General features: G+C 47.4%; 1 protein-coding gene across 1 annotated transcript in view; it reads right to left on the bottom strand.

The window, feature by feature from the left end:
• Positions 1-520: 520 nt before the first annotated feature.
• LOC138569438 (heparan sulfate glucosamine 3-O-sulfotransferase 4-like) overlaps positions 521-21,856 on the bottom strand; it is an 892,166-nt gene continuing 870,830 nt past the window's right edge. Inside the window, exon 2 of the mRNA XM_069647408.1 lies at positions 521-5,053. Within this exon, the coding sequence (XP_069503509.1) occupies positions 4,417-5,053 (637 nt within the window). The 3' untranslated portion in view covers positions 521-4,416. The remainder of the gene's footprint in view (positions 5,054-21,856) is intronic.

Here is a 21,856-nt window from a genome sequence, read left to right as displayed (position 1 = left end):
GACTGGCAAGTAGCATGGTCGTCTGCTGTGATTGGACAAACTTACCTTTAGAAAGGGGCGCCCCCCTGAGTGAAAATGAGGTAGTGTTAGTCTCTCCCTCTCTTTGCTGTTCTCCATCTCTTGCTCTCGCTATCATTTTCTCTCTCTCTCTCTCTCTCTCTGCTCCGCTTCCCTCCCGTTTTCTCGCTCTCTCGCATACACAGCACGCACACTCTTTCTTAATAGCTCCCATCTCACTTCTTCTCGTTTCTCGCTTTCTCTACCTCTCTTGCGCTCACTCTTTCTGTCTCCTTCTCTCCCTTTGCATCTTTCTCTCACTTTTTTTCTGTTTTCTCTTTCGCTCTCTTTCCCTGTTGCTCTATTTTCACCTCTCCATCTCCTCCTCTTCCTTTCGTTTTCTGTATTTTCTTTCTCACAATGCCCCATTTTCTCTCTCTCCACCTCGCATTCTCGTCCTTTCTTCCTCGCTATTTTACGCTCCTCCATTCCACAGAGCTCAGGGGTTCACACGTTTCACAAATGCTGTCTGAAAATAGGGTTTCTTTATTAATACAGTAAAGGGTCTCTGCGATAAATGGCCCGGTTTCAGAAATGGTACATCCTGATCTTGGCTTCTGTGCCTTCGCGTTTCGAAGCAGGCTTGGGTTCTGACCCAGCTCTAGGTGCTGGAACAGTTCTCGGTTATGAAGCTGTTGAAGGTCTAGGAGGAGGCTGTTGAGCTGAAGAGCAATTCTTTTGAAATGTTGAGCTGCCTGTTGGCTCCAGTCCTTTCCCCAAGGGTCACAGTTTTGACTTTTCTGCGATTGTCTTGAAGCAGCTGAATGCAGGCTTCTTTGCGAATTCAACCCCACAACCTGAGGCCTGTCCCCTGCCCACAGGTTGCTCTGCACCTTTCATACAACACATGCAATTCCAATTATCCAAAGATAGGGCATTTTAGAAGAGGTGGAAATACCTGAACGCAAGCGGACTTTTATGACGTCACCATAGTGCTAACACTTGCTGTGGCAACATATTTGGATACATGCTTAAAGAAGGGCAGCATCTCTCAGGGGAGGGACATCTCATGGTGGGGGTCTGAGAGGATAGAGCAGCAGAAGAGGGGGAGTGGAAGTGGGACTGTAATGCAGCGATTAACACAGCAAACTCTTCTCCTGTCTGATGTGCCATAACCTCCTTCTGAATGTGGCCTTTCTTTGAGGAGATAGGTATGTGTAGCCTAGCATGTCAACATCATAGAATTAGAAGAGAGAAAGAGAGACAGAGACGGAGGGAGCGACAGAGGTGGGAAGATGGAGAAATAGAGAGAAAGTGAGTGAAAGAAGAGAGAGGGTGAGAGAAATATATGAGCTAGAGAGAACATTAGACACTGTCAGAGACTTAACTGTCATGTCACATGTAAAACAGCTGATGCACCTGTGAATCTGTAAAACTTTGGCAACACTTGCAAACAATAAAACATTATTGTATTGAACTGATTTGAATTGAGACAAGGAACCTGAGAGGGGAAAAGAGAAACACAGAGCAAGAAGAGAGAGCGTTAGAAAGGGTGACCCGGGACATTGGCAGACCATACATTGTTGACAAGGAGAAGATTGACTGGAAAGCATTTCTGCTGTTAGTTTTAGAGGAAGGGAGAAGTGATGAGAGCAGGAAGAGTATCTTGAGTTTGTCAAGAAGAGAGAGAAAGGGAGGGAGAATTAGGTGGAGAAATTAGAGGACTAGTAAAGAAGCAAGGAAGTAAGGAAGAAATGCAAAGAGGAGGAGCATGGCAGAAACATTGCAAGGGCAGGCTTGATAAAGGCTGTTTGTGCTGTGAATATTGTTCAAAAAGGTAAACAACAGGCAGAAAGGGTAACCTTGTGTGTGTCGCACGCGAACAGGCAGAGTTCTCACTCACAAACAATCTTGGGATGACAGGTGTACTAGAGTAGGTGAACACTGTAAATTGAGAGCTTGAAGACAGAGATTGACCAGTGATAGATAGATAGATGGATGGATAGATAGATAGATAGATAGATAGATAGATAGATAGATAGATAGATAGATAGATAGATAGATAGATAGATAGATAGATAGATAGACCCTTTGCTCGCTCTCTAGTTCACCATGCATGTTGCACTGCACAGCTTGATTTCCTGTCCACAGGTCTAGGCACTGCACCTCACTGAAGCGTGCCTAGATTTCACCATGAGTTCACCTCATGCGTACATTCGTTTGTCCATGATGGATCCTTACGATTTCCCATGTTGATCCATGATTGCCCCTCATGAATGCTTTAGTTTCTCTTTGATGGGTCGTTAGGCTTTGGCATGTTTCGACATGACTGTTCCTCATTAATGCCTTAGTTTCTCCATGATGGACCCTCAAGCATTCCTATGTTTCTCCGAGATTGTCTTAAGCTTCTCCATTGTTTGCTCCACTATCTGGCTCATTAGGCTTGGTAAACCTCTTTGAGGAACACTCAAGGTTTCGGTTTTTGCTTCTGTGCAATTCCTTTGATGAAGACGTTGGCATGAACTAGTCATAAGATTCTAGAATGATCAGGCATGCAAACTTTACATTTTTTCGAGGAGGACCTACCAAGGGAAGATGAGGAAGATGAAGTGGTAAGAGGTGTGAAGGAAGCAGTAAACGAGAAATGTGCAGAGTGACAGAAGAGGAGAGTGATTTGCGCTCATGTCACGGGTGGATGTAGAACCTCTTGGCTGTTCAAAAGGAAACAAGGTTGGGTAATGATTAACAAATGATAAGAAACAGACACTGGTGTGCGGGTAGAATGACTTGTTCGATCATGTTGGAAAGTTAGGAGGGTGATGCGTTTACGGACAAATCTGCCATGTGCGTCAAAATCTGTATTTTCAGTGCATTATAGCAGTTCCCATTGTGTTGAGTAAAGGCTTCTGCTGGTAACACAGAAACGAGTAAAAGAGATAAAGTGGTTCAGCTTCATTGGGAGAGACTGAGGCAGAGGTGCGAATTACAGACAAAAGCGAGCGTAAAGGTTGGTCTGCACCGGACATCACTAGACCAGCCTAGGTACTATGCATTGATGCCGCAGCGGTGGTGTCTGGGCCTGTTCGGATCAACCCTTCGGAACTCAGCAGATCCCCAGTGCAAGGATCAGGAGCAGAGAGCACACCACTCTAGACAGGTTCGCTTTTCTGATCTTTCTGGTTCTGCATCTCACAGATTCAAACTCAGGGAGAGAAAAATGATTTTCTTGATCCTAAACGTGTCTGTTTTTCACGTACATCTTGCCTTTCTTCTTTCATATCAACAAGCCGGATTACTAAATCTAATCTTCTATTGTATTGAAGATGAAGTATATTAAATCGGTTGTTGAGAAACATGAGGAAACACGCCCACAGCTGCAATACAAATCCGGGCACCTGATTATCCGGTTCGACCTCCTCACACCTGCGTTCCCTTGGTTCATCACTGCTCTTGCTGTAGCAGCGCCAACTCATGGACCAAAGAACGCCGGTGCTGCAGTCATTGCACCAAGATGGCTTGGCAATGCTGCCCTGATGCACACTGTGTATCTCCAGGGGCATGCAGAAACCCTACTTCACAATGCAGCACTCTCCTCGATGAAGGCAGCATGGTGATACTCTCTACCACCCCAGCGGTTGCTTCCACTCCGAGCACTATCTCATTGAAATGGCCATAGTGGGGAAAGTAGACAGAGGGCTCGGGCAGACTAGCTTCATACGCCAGAGGTGATGCAAGCCTAGGCTTCACTGAAGGGTGAAAGGAGAGCGGGTGGAGAGGCAAGAGCGGAAGAAGCAAAGAAAAAGCCCAGGGCTGGAAGTAGAAGCGTGAGGAGGGCAGAACATGCAGAAGGAAAAACTGAAAGCAGGAGTGATAGTAACAAAAGAGAGATCACACAAGAGAAAGAAAATGGAGGGTGCAAGCGAACTGATAAAAGAGGATAGCAAATTTCAGGCAGATAGCAAACACTCCCATTGTGCCCTCCAAGGATCCAGCTGACCCAACTTCTCGTATGCTATGCTTCCTTTTTTTACTATTAAAACAAAAAAACAAAGAGAAAATCAAGGTTGTTTCGATCTATGTGTATAGTGTGCATAAAATACAGAAAACAATACCTAGCCATGAAATAGTGCCCCTCCCCCACCCAAAATCCAGCCAGATTCTCTAAAATAAAATATTCTTGGTTCTCAGAGCCAAATGCAAGCCTTATAGCACATCTGAATGCAAACTTCACGGCACATGATGCGGCCAGATAAGCATCCTCTAGAACGGAGGAGAACATTCCACGTACAGTTCACCCCCCTGGCACCCGACTCCTTAACCAGGTTACCAATCTGGGGTGACACTTGGAGCACAGCTCCCATTACAAGGATTCCAATGCCGGGGGTTTGCTTCCCCCGCAATCCTCCAGTATTCCCCTGTTCACTTGTCCAGATCCTCCCGCTCCCACTGGAAGTCCTGGCCTGTCATTTGGTAAAACATAGCATTGAATGGCTTGTAGAACTTGTGAAGTCTGTGAATCACATCAGCCTCTATTTTAGGGTGAGTTCGGCCCTTGGATTTGCCCAAACAGTGGGGGGCGCTGCTGTCCTCTGGCTTTTTTAAACAAGGAAAGCCCTTGGTTTTGTTAAAGTAAAAGTGTTTGTCGGTCACAATCCGTTTTAGGCCTAGGAAGTCCTGCACCTTGTCTAGTTCACCCGCTGGATCATCAATAAGCCTCTCGCCACTGACAAAAAGGATCTGGGAGAGGGGGAAGTACCGCAGCCAGCTCTCAAGGTGCAGCGCGTAGATGCCTATGCGCAGTGCACTCCACGAAGCGTCAATAAGGCCCAGTGTCCGGTTCTTGAAGGCCAACACCTCGAAAGACGGGATCTCTGGCTTCTTGGAAAGGGTCTGGGTATAGTCGGAGATGGCCCTGGTGATTGGGTTCCGCACCACGACAATCAGCTTGACATCCTTGGCCATGGCGTGGATGCGCCGCGGAGCTTCATTGGTCACAAAGTAGCTGGGCGTTTTTTCCATCGTGATCTGGCCCTCCAGCGTGTTGGGCATTAAGCTCCTGAAGAGACAAGAAAATAACAGAGAGAGAAGAGATAAATATATCGCTATAGGAATTACAGCTTGCAGCAAACACTTATCCTGAAATCCCCGGCCCCATTCATGCCTGCAGACTATGGGATGTAATCTGCGTCCATCATCTGTTCACAGCTCGCAGGCATCACAGGGGGTTATTATCTCATTTCTATGTGCGCAGGAACAAAACGTCCCTTCCTATGTCCTACAAATGCCTAGGTGGGAGAGTGGAGAGGGGGTTTAAGTGCCATCGGGACTCCTCTCTCGGCAGTGTTCAACGTGTAATCACAGAGACGGGCTGGGCGCTGCGCGGGGAGAGTGAAGCTAACACCAGGGTTCACGCGATGATGCTGAAGACATCACGTGCAGGGCACGCTGCAATGGGAGTGGAGCTCGCGTCTGCACGCCTAGACTGACAGTGCACTACAGCAGTGTTCTTCAAACTCGGTGGCTGCCGCCCCACCCCAACCCCAGCGGGGCCCGAAGGGTGTGGGGGTGGAGGGACTCTAAAAATTAAGGTGACTATTTTAGTATAAAATAAAATCCGTTTTCTACTGCTTATATGTTCTACTAAAGGCAGTCACCCTAATCCTATTTTAAAGCTTGTCACCCACCTGAACATTCTTTGCAGTGCCCTGCGGCGGGGAGGTGTGGGGGGATCCAGAAACGATATTTGTTTTCAAGGGTGGTGAGGGGGGCTTGGTGTGAACACATTTGAATACCACTGCACTACTGGGATGCAGTTCACACTGCGGTGAATGTGAAGGTTGAATACCAGGGTGTAATACCTAGACAGGGATACATTGCACACTGTAGCGAGTGTGAAGCTCGCACACCAGGGTTCACACGCTTAGCAGCCAGTACCCTACAGAGATACACAGTACAGTGTTACGCAAGTGAAGCTCACATAGCAGGGTTTACAGCCTTGACTGACCATACTCTGCAGCCGGGATGTAGTGCACGCTGTGGTGAGTGTGAAGGTGGACTACCATGGTTTGCATACCTAGACTGACAGTATTCTACATGGATACTTGTGCGCGGTGGTGAGTGTGAAGGCCGCATATCAAGGGTAGACTGACAGCAATCTACAGGGGTATACAGTGTAGGCTGCCGAGAGAGTGAAAATCACATACAATGTACACTCCTAGACTGAGAGTACTCTACAAGGATACAGTGTATGCTGTCGAAAGTGTGGAGTTGGCATACCAGGGTTTACACGCCTAGACTGAGTGTATTGTACAGGGATACAATGATATACAGGGATACTGTGTACGCTACGGCGAGTGTGAAACTCTCATACCAGAGTTTACACTCCTAAATTGCCACAACCCTACAGAGATAAAGGCCAGGCTGTGGTGCGTGTGAAGCTTGCATACCAGAGATTACTTGCCTACACTGACAGTACACTACAGGGATGCAGTGCATGCTGTTGTGAATGTGAAGCTCTCGTATGAGGGTACGGACTCCTAGGCTGACAGTACACTGTAGGGATTGAGGGCCTGCTGCTAGGAGAGTGAAAATCATATACTATGGTTTACACTCCTTTACTGACAGTACTTTACATGGATACCGTTAACACTGTGGTGAGTGTGAAGCTCCCGTACCAGGATTTACATGTCTAGTAGACTGACAGTACTCTACAGGGATACAGTTCACGCTGCGGTGAGTGTGAACATCCAATACCAGGGTTTACATACCTAGACTGACAGTATTCTACATGCATATAGTGTGCGCAGTGCTGAGTGTGAAGCCCGCATATCAAGGTTAGACTGACAGCAATATACAGGGATACAGTGCATGCTGTGGGGAGAGTGAAAATCACACACAATGGTTTACTTACACTCCTAGACTGAGAGTATTCTTCAAGGATACCGTGTATGGTGCCGAAAGTGTGGATTTCGCATACCGGGGTTTACATGCCTAGACTGATTATATTGTACAGGAATACAGTGCTACACAGGGATACTGTGTACGCTGCAGTGAGTATGAACATCTCACACCAGAGTTTACACTCCTAGGTGGCCTGTACCCTACAGAGATAAAGGCCAGGCTGTGGTGAGTGTGAAGTTTGCATACATGCCTAGACTGACAGTACACTACAGGGATGCAGTGCATGCTGTTGTGAACGTGAAGCTCTCGTATGGAGGTTTACACTCTTAGGCTGACAGTACACTGCAGGGATAGAGGGCCTGCTGCTAAGAGAGTGAACATCACAAACTATGGTTTACATTCTTAGACTGACAGTACTCTACAGGCATACCGTTTATACTGTAGTCAATATGAAGCTCCCATACCAGGATTACATGCCTAGTACAGTGACCGTACTCTACAGGGATACAGTGCACACTGTGGTGAATTTTTAGGCTCTCATATCAGGGCGTACACTCCTAAACGGACAGTACACTACAGGATACAGTGCACGCTGTGGTGATTGTGAAACTCTCATATCAGGGTCTACGTGCCTAGTAGACTGACAGTAATCTACAGGGATACCGTGCACGCTGTGGTGAATGTGAAGCTTTCATATCAGGGTTTACACTCCTAGGCTGACATTACACAACAGAGTTACAGTGTATGCTGCAAGGAGAGAGAAGTTTGAATACCAAGGTTTACACGCCTGCACTAACAGTGCCCTACAGAGATACAGTGTACGTTTAGTGAGTGTGAAGCTCACTTACCAGGGTTTACATGCCTAAACTGAAAGTATTCCCTCCAGGGAAAATGGTATGCTGTACTGAGGGAGAAGCTTGCATAGCAGGGTTTACATGCATAGACAGACAGTAATCTATTGGTATAGAGTGTACGCTGGTGCAAGGCAATTGAAGCTCACATTCAGGCTTAACATGCATAACACATTATTGTAAAGGCGCATAAGACACGCTGCAGAAAGATCAACGCACAGATACCAGAGTTTGATCTTATAGTCAGCACTTTACAGAGATGCATGGGACGCGGCAGGGAGACTGATGCTCAGGGAGCAGGATTTACAGGCGCAGGCAGTACTGCATAGAGGTACAAGGCATGCTGCAAGGAGAGTGAATCTCACATAAGATGTCTTCATCCACCACAAACAAAAGGACTTCATCAGTTTGATATGGCACCAGAACCATCTCCGGTTCCGGAAGCACCTCAAAACCTTCCTCTTTGCTTCTGCTTTCTCTCTCCCTCTCCCCTGCTAATTCTTCGCTGAAACTGCACTGAATCTGCAATTGGGCCACTCTCACCGACCTCGTTCCTGGGCCCAGCCACTCTCCACTTGCACTGCCTCCCTGGCAACCCCTGCACAGCGGGACTGTCTCTGTATCCCTACAGCCCCCCCTTCCCAGCACTTGTTCTGCACTTACCTTGCACTTGCCACCAGCTGGCCCTTTTATTTATTTATTCTACTTACCTTGTACTGCACTTCCCCCTCCCCTTCCCCATGCACCTCTCCCCTCCCCCTCCCCCTGCACTTGCGCGATCTGAATGACACCTGGCCTAGTAGGATCGTTGTCTGTCTTCCCCTTGTTCCCCCCTCCCTGCCTCGTCGCGCCTTGAAACACCTGTGTATAGGCGCGTTACAAATGCCTTATCATATCATATCGTACCAACATTGTCATCTCTTATTCCTCAGAATGATGAAATAAGTGCTCAGTGGAAACGAAGACATCTAATCCCACTGATCCTATTAGGAGTTATGGTGGTGACATACGAAGTGGTGCTTTCTGGCCAACTTTGAAGGCCTTGAAGAAGTGAGGGTCCTATTGAGAAGGACACGTGAACTATTCCTCCATTAGATGGATGTTTACCTTGCATGAAGAGCAGAACACGTGTTTATGAGAAACTTCACCTAATACACACTTATTCAGAAACCTAACAAGAATTGGAACAGGACAACCCCTGATGAATGTCCTACTGAAGTGGTGCTAGGGACAGAAACATGTTGTGTTTTTATTTTAATCATAGATACATACATTGGATCATCATGTTAATTTGTGTCTCATTTTGTCTTTATGTTATGTTTAAAGTACAGCATGTTGTAAATTGCATGTCTATGTTTTAGTTTTTTTTCTGGATTATGTATTTGAACAGTGTTGTATGGGTGTTTTGAACATATTTTAGATTTGGATTTTTTCATGAAATAAAATTATATTTGTATTTCTAGATTACGACTACTGAGTCCATTTTCTCTGGACCAGGAATAGTTGAGAGAAGCAGTGGGTCACCTTAACAATCTTTTATTTTGTAAATTCCTACCTCCTTTTTTGGTTACTATATGTTGTCTTATCCTAGACAGTGGAGATAGGTTCACTCTGGAGTGGGTGAAGTATTTGGTGTATTTTTGGACCTGTATTATATTGATGCCAGTAATAAATGCAATGCTGTAAGGATTGTTCCACCCTTTAACTATACACTGCATGCCATGAAGCCCTACCAATGCACCAAACACTGCTACTTCCCGAAGCTAGGTTCAGATTCAGTACATTCAAAAAATGAAATAAAAAAAAAAAGTAAGCGAAGCTGAATTCCAAATTACAGGTTTCGCACACATGGCCACACTGTATAGAGAACGAGACACACTGCAAGGAGAGTGAAGATCGAGTGCCAGCGCATGCATGCAGAGCCAGTACGCTACAAAACTGCAAACGCATAGCCAGTACTGCATAAAGAGATCAAAGGCACGCTGGAGGAAGCGTGAAAGAACGGTTCCTGGGTTCACACTCTTAGTCAAAATGTACACATGTGCTAGACACGTCACAGGGAGAGTGACACTCTGTTACCATGGTTTACACGCATATCCCGCATTATACAGATATCAGGGGTTGCATGCATAGCCAGTGCTACACAGATGTGCAGTGCACACTGCAGGGAGAGGGATGGAAACATACCAGGTTTCACACACATAGCCGCACCGTAGAGAGGTCCAATTCACACTGCAAGACAGTGAAGTTCGGATACCAGTGTTTACACATATGTTTTGTGCAAAAAGATACCTGCGTTTGCCTGCATAGCCAGTACCATACAGATGCCAAGGTTTACACAGGTAGCCAGTACTATACAAATTCCAGGGTTCACAGAGGTAGTCCGTACTCTACAGATACCAAGGTTTACACAGACAGCCAGTACTATACAGAAACCAATGGTTACACAGGTAGCCAGTACTATACATATACCAAGGTTTACACAGGTAGCCAGTACTATACAGATTCCAGGGGTCACAGAGGTAGTCCGTACTATACAGATACCAAGGTTTACACAGACAGCCAGTACTATACAGAAACCAATGGTTACATAGGTAGCCAGTACTATACACATACCAAGGTTTACACAGGTAGCCAGTACTATACAGATTCCAGGGGTCACAGAGGAAGTCCGTACTATACAGATACCAAGGTTTACACAGACAGCCAGCACTATACAGACACCAATGTTTACACAGGTAGCCAGTACTATACATATAGCAATGTTTACAGAGGTAGCCAGTACTATACATATAGCAAGGTTTACACAGATAGCTAGTACTATACAGATGCCAGGGTTTACAGAGGTAGGCACAGTTTGCATTCATATTCCGTACTGTACAGACGCCAGGGTTTACATGCATAGCCAGTAAAGCTGAGGATACCTCCCTTCACAGAAATAGCCAGTACTGTATAGGGAAAAAGGCTCGCTACAGGAAGAGTGAACTGATGATGCAGGGCTTCATGGACATAGTCATAATGCACATACTATGTACGCGGCAAGGATAGTGACGTTCCGATACCAGACTGTACAACCATCGCCAGTACTATACAGATTTATAATACACACTCCAAGGAGAGTGAGGGGATTGTTCTCAGCCAACCTATAAGCAGTCATTGAAGTGAGCGGGAACGGTCGGGAGCTGGGTTCCACTAGTTTTCTTTGTTCTTTTATCATTCCCCTACTTTTCACAACCATATTCCCCATTCTATACAGAGGGTGTGTTCATTCATGTCCCTGTGCACGTGTAAAGTTGTGATAGGAGTCTTAGTTACTAGACTTGCAATGACGAGGCTGCAACACCTTGTTAGATGTTGCACCATACTATTGCCTACCCTCTTCCCTGACACCGTTCCACTACTTTTTTTTGGTACACTTCTACCACTGTCTATACGTTGAAATAACGCTGATAGAACATGCAGTGCTTGCTTTTAGAAGACATCTTAACAAGTCGAATAGAATGCCCTCGCTGAATTCTTCTAACGCAGACTAGATCCTTGCTCCTCAGACCCTGTGTTAAAGCTTCAGGAACTCCCACAGAGCATTGTGTGGGCCTTCTGACAGGCCACTATTATGTTATTAGTATATGCGGGCACATACATCATTATGGTGTGATAATGCACATGCTGACATGAGAATGTTAAGAATATATGAGGGAACATGGGTCATCAAGTGATGATGATATGCCCGCAGACATGCCGATTTGTTACAAATCTATTAGCGCGCAAAATGCACTATATTATAATTTGGACGCTGACAGCAGTGTGTTATCAGCATATTAAGTGATGTTACTCATTTTTCTTATTCACTTGTGCTTAGAACACACCGAGCGACATATACAACTGCTTCAGAGCACATGGAGGCGTGAGGGGGATGGGTTACAACAGTGGGAGTGGGAGAAGGAGCAATGGGGACTAATACACACAGACGTTCACAGTCTAGACTGCACTAGTACTCTAGGGTCTAGAGCATAAAGTGCAGAAACACTCTTATTACAGCAGGGGTCTGCAGCCTTCGCCTCTACAGATGGTTTGGACTAAATCTCACATAAGTCCCAGCTAGCATAGTCAATGGGCAGAAGTCATGGGATTTGTAGTCCAAAACATCTGAAGAGCCGAAGGCTGCAGACCCCTGTATTAGAGGCAGGGGAAGCCAGGCAGTGTATGCATTCTAGAGGGTCTCCTTCCTTACTTAATGGAATCAGTTTTTATTTTTTTGTTGTTATTACATCACTATGCAACGTTTTTGAATACTAAATGCAGTATCAATTCTTGCAGTAAGCAGTTCCAGAGCTTGGGACTGAATGATGAGAGCATCATGGGGCGCCGGGGCATCTTACTTCAGTACACATTCTGCAGAGAGTCTTACCGCTGCCTTTGTGACACTGTGCAAGGAACGCTGGACTAGGTAATGGAGAGGGTCGGGCAGCAAGAGGAATGCCAAGAACAGCAACAGTCCTTTAGAGAAGTCCTCCAGTGTTAGGAGTAGACCAGCAAGGAGTCGAAACGAAACGGAAATGTGGCAAGAAGAACGCCATCATGCCAGAAGTACCTCCAGGTGTAAAACTGTGCTTGGAGAGCCACAACCACAAAGGGAATGCACTGGACTAGGGACCACTGCAAAATGGCGTTTATCCCAACATGGCTCACTTTTGACTTTGTTTGGTATTGAACTGGTTATTTGACTGGAAGCAGAAGACCTCAGTTTTCATTTCAGTTTGTACTTTCACTGGATAATTTGGCCTGGGTGTAAATGCGTTCTGGCAAGATGTGTCTTGCTGGAGCACCATTTATGGAAGCAGAGGTCCCAAACCTCCCATGCTTTTTCAGGGCGTTCTGCTGGGACTCCCTCTGTCACCAACACGCAGCCCACGTGATCTGTCCTGTGGACGTGACTGGAGACGCACTGCCTGTGGTTAAGAGAGGGGCAGAGGGATTGATCTACAAGCTTTGTGAATCATCTGAGGAAATAAGACGCCCTCCGCTCAAGCAGGACAGTCCAAACCGGACCTCTGTAAACAGGCACTCTCCAAATGCATATATATGGCTTGTGGTTTACAGACATGTTGCTGTTAGCGCTACAGCTGTGACAAATGAAACGAGCAGAGGGCCCACTTTGCATGCCTTGTTCCGAATGGCTTCATGCTTTAATCCCGCTCACTTGCACTGCGGCTGAGCGGGTGACTTCAGCACTTTTGTCCCCCATCTGGTGAGCCCCACTGAGGTAGTGTGTCTTGTGTTTTTAGTTTCTTTTTGCCGCGGGTGCCCCTCGCCCGTGCACGGTCTTTACTGCCTGCCTCCAGTCCCCTTCCGTATTCTTCTCTCCCTCTCTCTCCCCCTCCTTCCTGCCTGCCTCCCAATAACGCCCACCCCCCTCGTGATTGGTTCTCTGTTTTTGTAGCTGGTGTGAGCCCTGTGCTGGCCACCACGCTCGCCACTTTCATGGTGGCTGAGCGGGTGACTGCAGCACTTTCATCCCCCATCTGGTGAGCCCCACTGAGGTAGTGTGACTTGTGTTTTTAGTTTCTTTTTGCCGCGGGTGCCCCTCACCCTTGCGCGGCCCTTCCTGCCTGCCTCCAGTCCCCCTCCGTGTTCTTCTCTCCCTCTCTCTCCCCCTTCTACCTGCCCGCCACTCATCCCACCTACCCACCCACCTCCTCATTGGTTCTCTGTCTTTGTGTTTGAAAATTGACCATATCAGTACTTATACAACTGCTCTGTGAAAATCTATTCAGGACTCTCAATTCTAGCTGTGTTTCTCTCATGGTATAATATGCACTGTTCTGTATGTAAAATTGCTTTGTGAAACCTAGGCCTTCCTCACTCTATTCAGGACTCTCAAATCTAGCTGTGCTTTCTCATGGTATAATATGCACTGTTCTGTATTTAAAATTTCTTTGTCAAACCTAGGCCTTCCTCCCTCTATTCAGGATTCTCAAATCTAGCTGTGTTTTCTCTCCTGTCCTATAATGGGCATTACGTAAGCTCCTTAATCCTGATTGTCGTCATCCTGTCCTATTGCCCAACCTGCGTGCCTCTCACTGTCACGGCTGTCTAATCTAGAGTCCTGCTCTAGTACCTTTACCTTTCTCCTCTCTCACCTACTCCATGGTGCTCTCTGTCTCCCCTATCTTCTCTAACTGCTTCTCTATCGACTATCCTGCTCTCCTCATGAAATCTGGTAGGAAGAAGTTTAAAAAGGACATCCTGGTCTCCAACCCAGGCCTCCCTATCTCTGACACCTACACCAGTGCCTCCTCTAAGGAAACTCTCACCAACATCCTCTTTGTCGTTCCTTCGCCAGACCTATGGAGCCTTCATATGGTCTCTGTGCTCTCTCCTTTCGCCTCCTCTCCCGTTAATGGTGGCACCCGTTGGGACGCCCTCCTGGCCTCCTTCCATTCCTCCAAGGTCATCATCAATGTTTACTCAACTGGAACAGTCTTGGTCCAAGGCCCTCAGGCTAACCTTCACCTCTTTGATATTCGCTCCCCGCGTCTTATCAATTTCCTTTCCTCTCCTGCAGTCCCCTCTCCCCTTTCCGCGGCGACCTCGGCTCCCCCCTCTGTCTCCTCCTCCACTACCTTGCCTTCTCCTTCCCTCTTTGCTCCCTCTCGGGCTCCTTCTACACCTCCGAAGGGTGTACCTCTGACCTGTACCCCTCCCCGGAAGTCCTTCAAGATCGGCAATCTTCTCCATATTGCCACTCTGAACTCTCGCTCTGCTGTCAAACACTCCTCTGATATCTGCCAGCTCCTGGAGGAACTTGACCTCGATGTCTTTGGTCTGACTGAGACATGGTTCACTGCAAGCTCTGCCACCTGCTTTGACACGATCCTACCAGACGGCTACAAGATCCTCTCCACACCCAAGTCCAAACGTTCTGGAGGAGGTGTAGCCCTGATCTTCCCAGAGTGGATTCCCACCTCTGTCAGTCCTATGCAGTCCTACTCCTCTTTCGAATGCCTCATCTGCAGGCTCTCTCTCTCCCCAGCCATTCCCTTACTGTGGCGACTATCTATCGGCCACCTGGTCAAAACTCCTCCTTCCTCTCTGAGTGGGCGGACCTCTTCTCCTAACTCCTGGCCTCAAACACTCAACTTCTCCTTCTTGGAGATTTCAACATCCACCTGGATGCCTCCTGTCCTCCTTCAGCACTTTTTCGTGACCTCTGCAACTCTCTCTCACTCACCATTCTCATCTCTGGCCCAACTCACTCTGCAGGGCACACTCTGGATGTTCTGGTTTCATCAGACCTTCCCCTCTCTGTCCCTTTCTCCACTCCTCTCTCCTGGAGTGATCACTTTCTCCTCTCCTCCCACCTCACCCTCCCTACCCCTCAAGCCAAGCCACTTCCATCACTGCCACCCACCTTCTCGGTCATCCGACCCATGAAGCGCGTGTCAGTTGAGGCTTTTGCCGCCACTTTCTCTCCCCGTCCTCCACCTCGGGCTGGCTTTCACCCTGACACATTCCTCTTCACGCTCCACTCTGCTATATCTAATACCCTTGATATCCTTGCCCTTTTCATGAGAATCTGCCTGAAGCCCGAGGCCAAGTGCAACTCCTGGCCTGACTCAGACCTTGTCACCCTAAAACACAAGTGCAGGGTGGCCGAGAGGAAATGGCTCGCTTCATGTACACCCTCTGAAAAACTGGCCTGCCGCCTGCCCCAAAGGCAATACCGGCTCTCTGTCCTAAACAAGAAGAGAGCCCATATCCAAGCCGGCATCTCTGCGGCATCCAACAACTCGGCTGAACTCTTTAAAATCTGCAAGGAACTTGCCAATCCGGCCGCAGCCTCTACCTTTCCTGTCCCTTCCCAGGCCCTCTGCACGGCACTGGCTCTTCACTTCATTTCTAAAACTCAGGACATCCTGTCCTCACTCTCCTCCTATCGCCCCCTCCTTCCATTTCCTGCTCTTCCTCTGGCCCTTCTGCAGCCACCCCCCCTCCCTCCTTCTCTGCCTTTTCCCATTTCTCTGCAGATGAGGTTTCTAGAAAAGTCTGATCTATGAAAATCCCGTTGAAACAGGTTCACCCCTTTTCCTCCAAAACTATCAAGGACCACATCGACTCCCTGGCTCCTGCCCTGGCTGATTTCTGCAATCACTCCTTCGCCACTGGAGTCTTCCCATCCCCCCTGAAGCACTCCCTTGTGCACCCTCTTCTTAAGAAACCCTCTGCCGACCCCTCCTGCCCGGCTAACTATCGCCCCAATCTCCACCACTCCCTTCCTTGGTAAGCTCCTGGGGAAATTTGCCATCTCCCAGCTTAATCTCCACACTGAATCTGTTGGCTGTCTTCATGACCATCAGAGCTGCCAGAAGCACGGAAACTGCTCTCCTGAACATCCGTGAAGACCTGCTCTCCAACCACCTTGATTCCAACAGCCCTTGCGTTCTCATCTTGCTTGATCTCTCTTCTGCCTTTGACACTTTCAACCATGCCATCCTGCTCAACCGTCTCCATGATAACCTGGGTATCACTGGTCAGGCTCTTGTGTGGCTGACTTCTTTCCTCTCTGACTGAACCTCCCAGGTCCAACTTGGGTCCTTCCTCTCCAATATCTTTTTTTCTACCTGTGGTGTCCCCCAGAGGTCTAACCTCTCTCCCTGGCTGTTCAACCAATACCTGGCACTCCTTGCCCACAGCATCGCCTCTCTCTGCCCCAACTTTCAGTGCTATGCGGATGATACCCAGCTCATTTTCAGGCTGCCCTCGGCCTCCTCTTCTCCTTTCCTCATCTCTGACTGTCTGTCTGCCATTCAGGAGAGGTGTGCCGCCAATGACCTCTGCCTTAATGCCAGTAAGACTGAGATTCTACTCATCGGCACACCTACCCCCTCCGTCCCTGCATCTCTCTGGCTGGCCTCTCTTGGTCCTCTTCCTTCTCCCACCTGCAAGGCCAAAAACCTTGGGGTCATCTTCGACTCCACAATCTCTCCTCACAACTCTGACGTCCCTAAGAAGTCACACTACCAGCTGCATCTCCTCAGAGTTATTCTTCCCTTCCTCTCCTCCCCCCAGAAGCTCACTGTCTCCCGAGCCCTGGTTCTCTCTAGGCTGGACTATTGTAACAGCCTCTATCTAAATCTGCCTGCCTCTACTCTCCGCCCTCTGCAACTTATCCAGAACAGAACTGCGAGACTTGTCCTTTGCCTCAAGCCCAGGGATCGTATCTCTCCAGGACTGAAATCTCTGCACTGGCTCCCAGTGGCTGCAAGGATTAAGTTCGAAACCCTCTGCATTGTCCACAAGCCTTTCTGGGGTTACAATACCTTCAACTCTTTCTTCCTAAATATCTTCCCTCTCGACCGCTTCGCTCATCCGCCTCTAACTCCCTCAGGGTCAGTAGCTTCTCCAAGCAACGAGTTGGTGATAGATCTCTCTCCTCGGCAGGGGCCTCCCTCTAGAACAGCCTTCCTGCCTCCCTGAAACTTGTGGAGAACCATCTCTGGTTCCGGAAGCACCTCAAGACCTTCCTCTTTTCTTCTGCTTTCTCTCCCCCGCTCCCCTGCTGAATTCTTGACAGTAACTGCACTGGTTACCTGGCCACCCTTTCCATCCCAGGCACTGGCCCCGCCAGTTGCCCACCTGCACTGCCTCTCCGGCAACCCCTGCACTTGGGGACTGTTTTTCTGTATCCCTGCAGTCCTCCTACCAGCACCTATCTCTGCACTTACCTTGCACTTGCCACCTGCTGGCCGTTTTTATTATTTATTCTACGATCCCATGTACTGCACTTTCCCCTCTCCTTACCCCTGTAACACTCACCTGACTCCCACGGAGGCGCTGGCCTGGTTCGCGCTGCTGTGACCTCTTCTAAGGTGATGCGCAGGGTTTGGAAGACGGACTGGACCGGACCCCAAATCTGGCTTGTCTGGCTCGCAGAAGTATCCTTCTGTAGGCGAAAATAGGGGATTAACTGTCTGCGGGGTAATGCAATGAGCCTCCCACTTTCCCCTCTCACCCTCCTCGAAACCCTTCTGTGATTCCTTGTAGCGTCTCACCTTAGGGTCTGGAAGGACAAGCTCTCCATCCTGCTTCTGATGCAGGGGGGCGTTGGTATCCAGTTACTTCCCTGGATTTTCTGATTGGTGAGAACCAAACTTGCTTGGCTTCCAGGTAAGTTGTTTGATAAGAGGTTCCCCTTGTGTCCATGCATTAATGTACTAATGCTAGTGTCTTTTTCCCCATAGGGGCCGGGGTTCGGAATGCCGGGGAACAGGCACTGACCCGAGATGAGAGGTGAAATCCTTGTAGAAATCAGGTAAGTCTTTAAAGAGCGTTTTTTGGTAATGTCTTTTCATTTGCTCATTAACGCTGATGACTCTTTTTCCCCTTAGGGGCCGGGGTCCGGAAATGCCAGGATGCGGCACGGACCCGAAATGAAGAGGGAATGAATCAACAGGTAAGTCTTAACATGGAGATTTAGCTTTCCTTATTCCGTTCTCTCTCTCACCTTTTGTTCTGGTCTTTTTCTCCCTAGGCGCTGGGGCGTGACTGTGAATCCGGATGATCGCTGCTGAACATGGAGGCGCCCTGTAAAGGTGAGTGGAATGCCGCGCTGCAGCGATCAACGCGATGAGCTTTTAAATAAAAGTCTTCCTTTTCAGGATTGTCGGCAAGATGTCTCCGGGATGCGGATTTAGCAGGTAAGGACTTTTCCTTCTTCTGTTCTCTTCTTCTCTTCCTTTGCAGGTGATCCAGGATGCTGGCAGGCGTGGCAGAAGTCAGGATGCAGGAGCAGACACGGTGAGCGTCCAGCTGCTAGATGCAGAACAACGCGAAGCACGTGTGGCTGTTCGGGTGGGGTTTAAATAGCCTTGGAAGAACTTCCAGGTATGTATCCTTCCTCCAATCAGGTATGTATCCTTCCCCGACCACGCCCGGATTGTAAATTAGTCCCACAGGTAAAGTAGTTCCTTTCAGGCCTCAAGGAGGCCGGGATCCTGCAGGATGGTCTGCATCAGGTAAGTGCACCCAAGCACTTCCATAATGAGCCTGGCGCCTATGGCGCCAGGACTGATGTCTTTTATGAGCCTGGCGCCATAGGCACTAGGACACTGTCCAAAGGGCCCCGATATGGGGTTGCTGGGTCCTTCCTTGGGGACTTGATGTCCGCTTTCGGGGACGCAGGGCTTGAACCGGCTCACCGGGAGCGGGCATCATGACAGCACTCGCCCCCAAGACCCCTCCCAAGGTTGTTCCCTCCGGGGGTTTTGGTTTGTCTGGGAAGAGTCGGTGGAATTTCCTGACTAATCGAGGTGCATGCACATGGTCGCTGGGTTCCCACGACCTCTCCTGAGGTCCGTACCCCTTCCAATCAATTAGGTAGAACAGTTTTGACCTAAACATTTTTGAGTCTAAAATGTTCTTCACTTCGAATTCGGGCTCCCCATCTATTAGAATAGGTTCTGGAGGTTTGAGTAGTCGGGTTCCGGGTACCACTGGTTTCAGAAGTGACACATGGAAAACAGGGTGAATTCGCATACTAGCTGGTAAATCAAGTTTAACAGCCACTGGGTTAATTATTGCCGTAATAGAATAAGGTCCCAAATATTTTGGGTTAAAAGTTTGAGGCCCTTTGAGTGGTAAATGTCTGGTAGCTAACCACACTTGATCCCCAATCTGATACGGAGGTGCTTCACTCCGATGTAGATCAGCATTCTCCTTGTATTTTCTCTTGGCTTGTTGTAAATGCGTAGTTGCCTCTTTGAAGGCTTGGGTAATTGTAGAATGCAGATGTTCTACTGCATGCATTCCGAGGTTCTGAGGTGAGTCAAGGTTTGAGGTTCGAGGGTGATGCCCAAACAAAGTATAAAAAGGACTGTGGCCAGTTCCAGAATGTACCGAATTATTATATGCGTATTCGGCTATTCAAAGAATGTTTTTTCCAGTTGCTTTCAGATTGCTGTAACATACACCGTAAGTATTGCTCAAGGGTCTGATTTGCCCTCTCGGTCTGACCATCGGGCTGAGGGTGGTGACTGGTCGATAATCTTACGTCGATCTGCACCATTTGACAACATTTGCGCCAGAAGTGGGAAATGAATTGGCTTCCCCGGTCAGAGATTAGTATAGATGGGAATCCATGTAGCCGAACAATATTTTCGAGAAATTCTTTGGCTAGGACTGTAAGAGGATTCAATTCAGCACTACAGCTAAGTTAACGCCTAGTCTAGAATACTGAATGAAAACCCTTATTGATATATCTTTAGGTCCAGTTCATGCGTTCTGGATGACTACCCCTATATAACACCCCTCTCTTGGAATCCCCCTGACCCCACTGAGCCAAGAAGTAGTTCTGTTTTGCAAGTTAAAAGGGTTTATTTGATAATTTAAACAATATATATATCACACTTTATAATAAATTAATAATTGAATAGCACACTTAATCTGATATGATAAAGATCAACAACGGAGAATCTGGCACTAGCACACTTCTTTATAATTACTAAGGAGTTGAGATGAAATGGATAAGGTAGCACACTGGTAAATAGGAACAAAAGAAGAAGGTGGTACAAAATGCTTTATAGAGTTCAAATGGATGCAAGGTTGAATGAATGAAATGCAGTATAGAGATACTCAATATGATTTCAACAAAACAATGTAATCACTTTTCTCTGGCAATCCCCTCCCCCCCTTGATGCAAGGCAAGGAAATGGAAGGAAAACACACAGTTCTCAGAAATGCAATAAAATGTGATTCAGTTCACCCCAGCAAGATTAGACTACAGAAGTTTGAAAACACAGATAGGAGTTTTGAAAACACAGGCCCAAATGCTTTGATATGTGCTAGCAATGGATGAGAAATATGCTGGAAATGCTTTTTAATTCCCTTTCAGAGGTTCAGGGTGAGTGGTATCTAGTTAATATTAGTCCAGGCTCACACTAGCAATGAGGCAGGGATAGTTAGCAGGTTAAACGAATTTCTGGCAAATGGAAGGCAAGCAGCAGCAGCTTTTTACACGTGAAGAAATTTGCAAATCGCGGCAAAATTCGCGGATGCGCCGAGCGCTATTACAGAGGAACCACAAGAACTATCTCTATCGTTTCGGGGTCCTAGGAAAGCCTAGGATCCCAGCTTCAAAATGAAAGTTACTGCAAGTCTCTAGCACAAACGGTTGCAGAGATATGAACGATTGAATAAAGGTCGTTTTTCAGATTTGAAATTTTAAACGCACACTTTTTCAGCTTTAAAATGATGGCAGGATAACACAATTGCTAAGCTGCAGTTCTACTTAGGTTAAAAATGGATTGAATTATATTATTTTAACTAAGAGATGGGTTCTATACAGTTTTACTATGTACTCACACTATATTCTTGAATTAAATGGGCCTCGTCACGGATCTGGTCAGGGTTTTAAACTGGACTCTGGTCTGGTCTGGTCTGGCCTCTGCACTTCACAGTGATCTGGGTCAGCTCTCTCTGCTGGTCTGGGTCTCTCTGGGTACAGCACTGCTTTCTCTCTGGTCTGGTCTCTTAGTTCTGGATAGATTGAAGTCTCTAGTTTGGCTCTCTGGAGGTTTGATGGAGGTAAAGTATGGATTTTTCCGGCAGAGCGTCCCGCTGCAGATGGAATTTGAAGGTCCCTATCTGTCCTGTCTGTCTGCTTTTATGTGTTTAGAATGTGGGTGTGTTCTAGCATCACTGACCCTACCTCTCTCTCAGCTTCTAATTGGTCAAACTTCCATTTATCATTTGATTGGGGAATGAACTGTGAGTCAGAGGGATGTCATTTTACAGCCTGCAGAAAGTCCACTCCTCCTGTCAACTTACACACAAATCTAGATTTGAAACAAATACATGTTTGCAGAGGTACATATTGTTTTAAAATCATATGCACCCATCATGCATTACAGGAGGTATCCCCTGTTCAAACTCTGCTCTTCCTGGGAGCTTGCATTCAGAAATGGCACATATTTCACTTTTTAACTGATTTTGCAATTTCTGACATTGACCCAACTTTACATACATGTGCGCAGGGAGTACGGACATTCACTGATGAAGTTTCAGATTTCTAACATGCATACATTTAGAGTTATCCCCACTTTTCCGCTAAA

The sequence above is a fragment of the Ambystoma mexicanum genome, chromosome 2q (assembly GCF_040938575.1).
Source record: "Ambystoma mexicanum isolate Mex_15411 chromosome 2q, UKY_AmexF1_1, whole genome shotgun sequence".
Lineage (NCBI taxonomy): Eukaryota > Metazoa > Chordata > Amphibia > Caudata > Ambystomatidae > Ambystoma > Ambystoma mexicanum.
The sequence above is the reverse complement of the archived record's forward strand: the minus strand, read 5'-3'. Positions and strand labels throughout refer to the sequence as shown.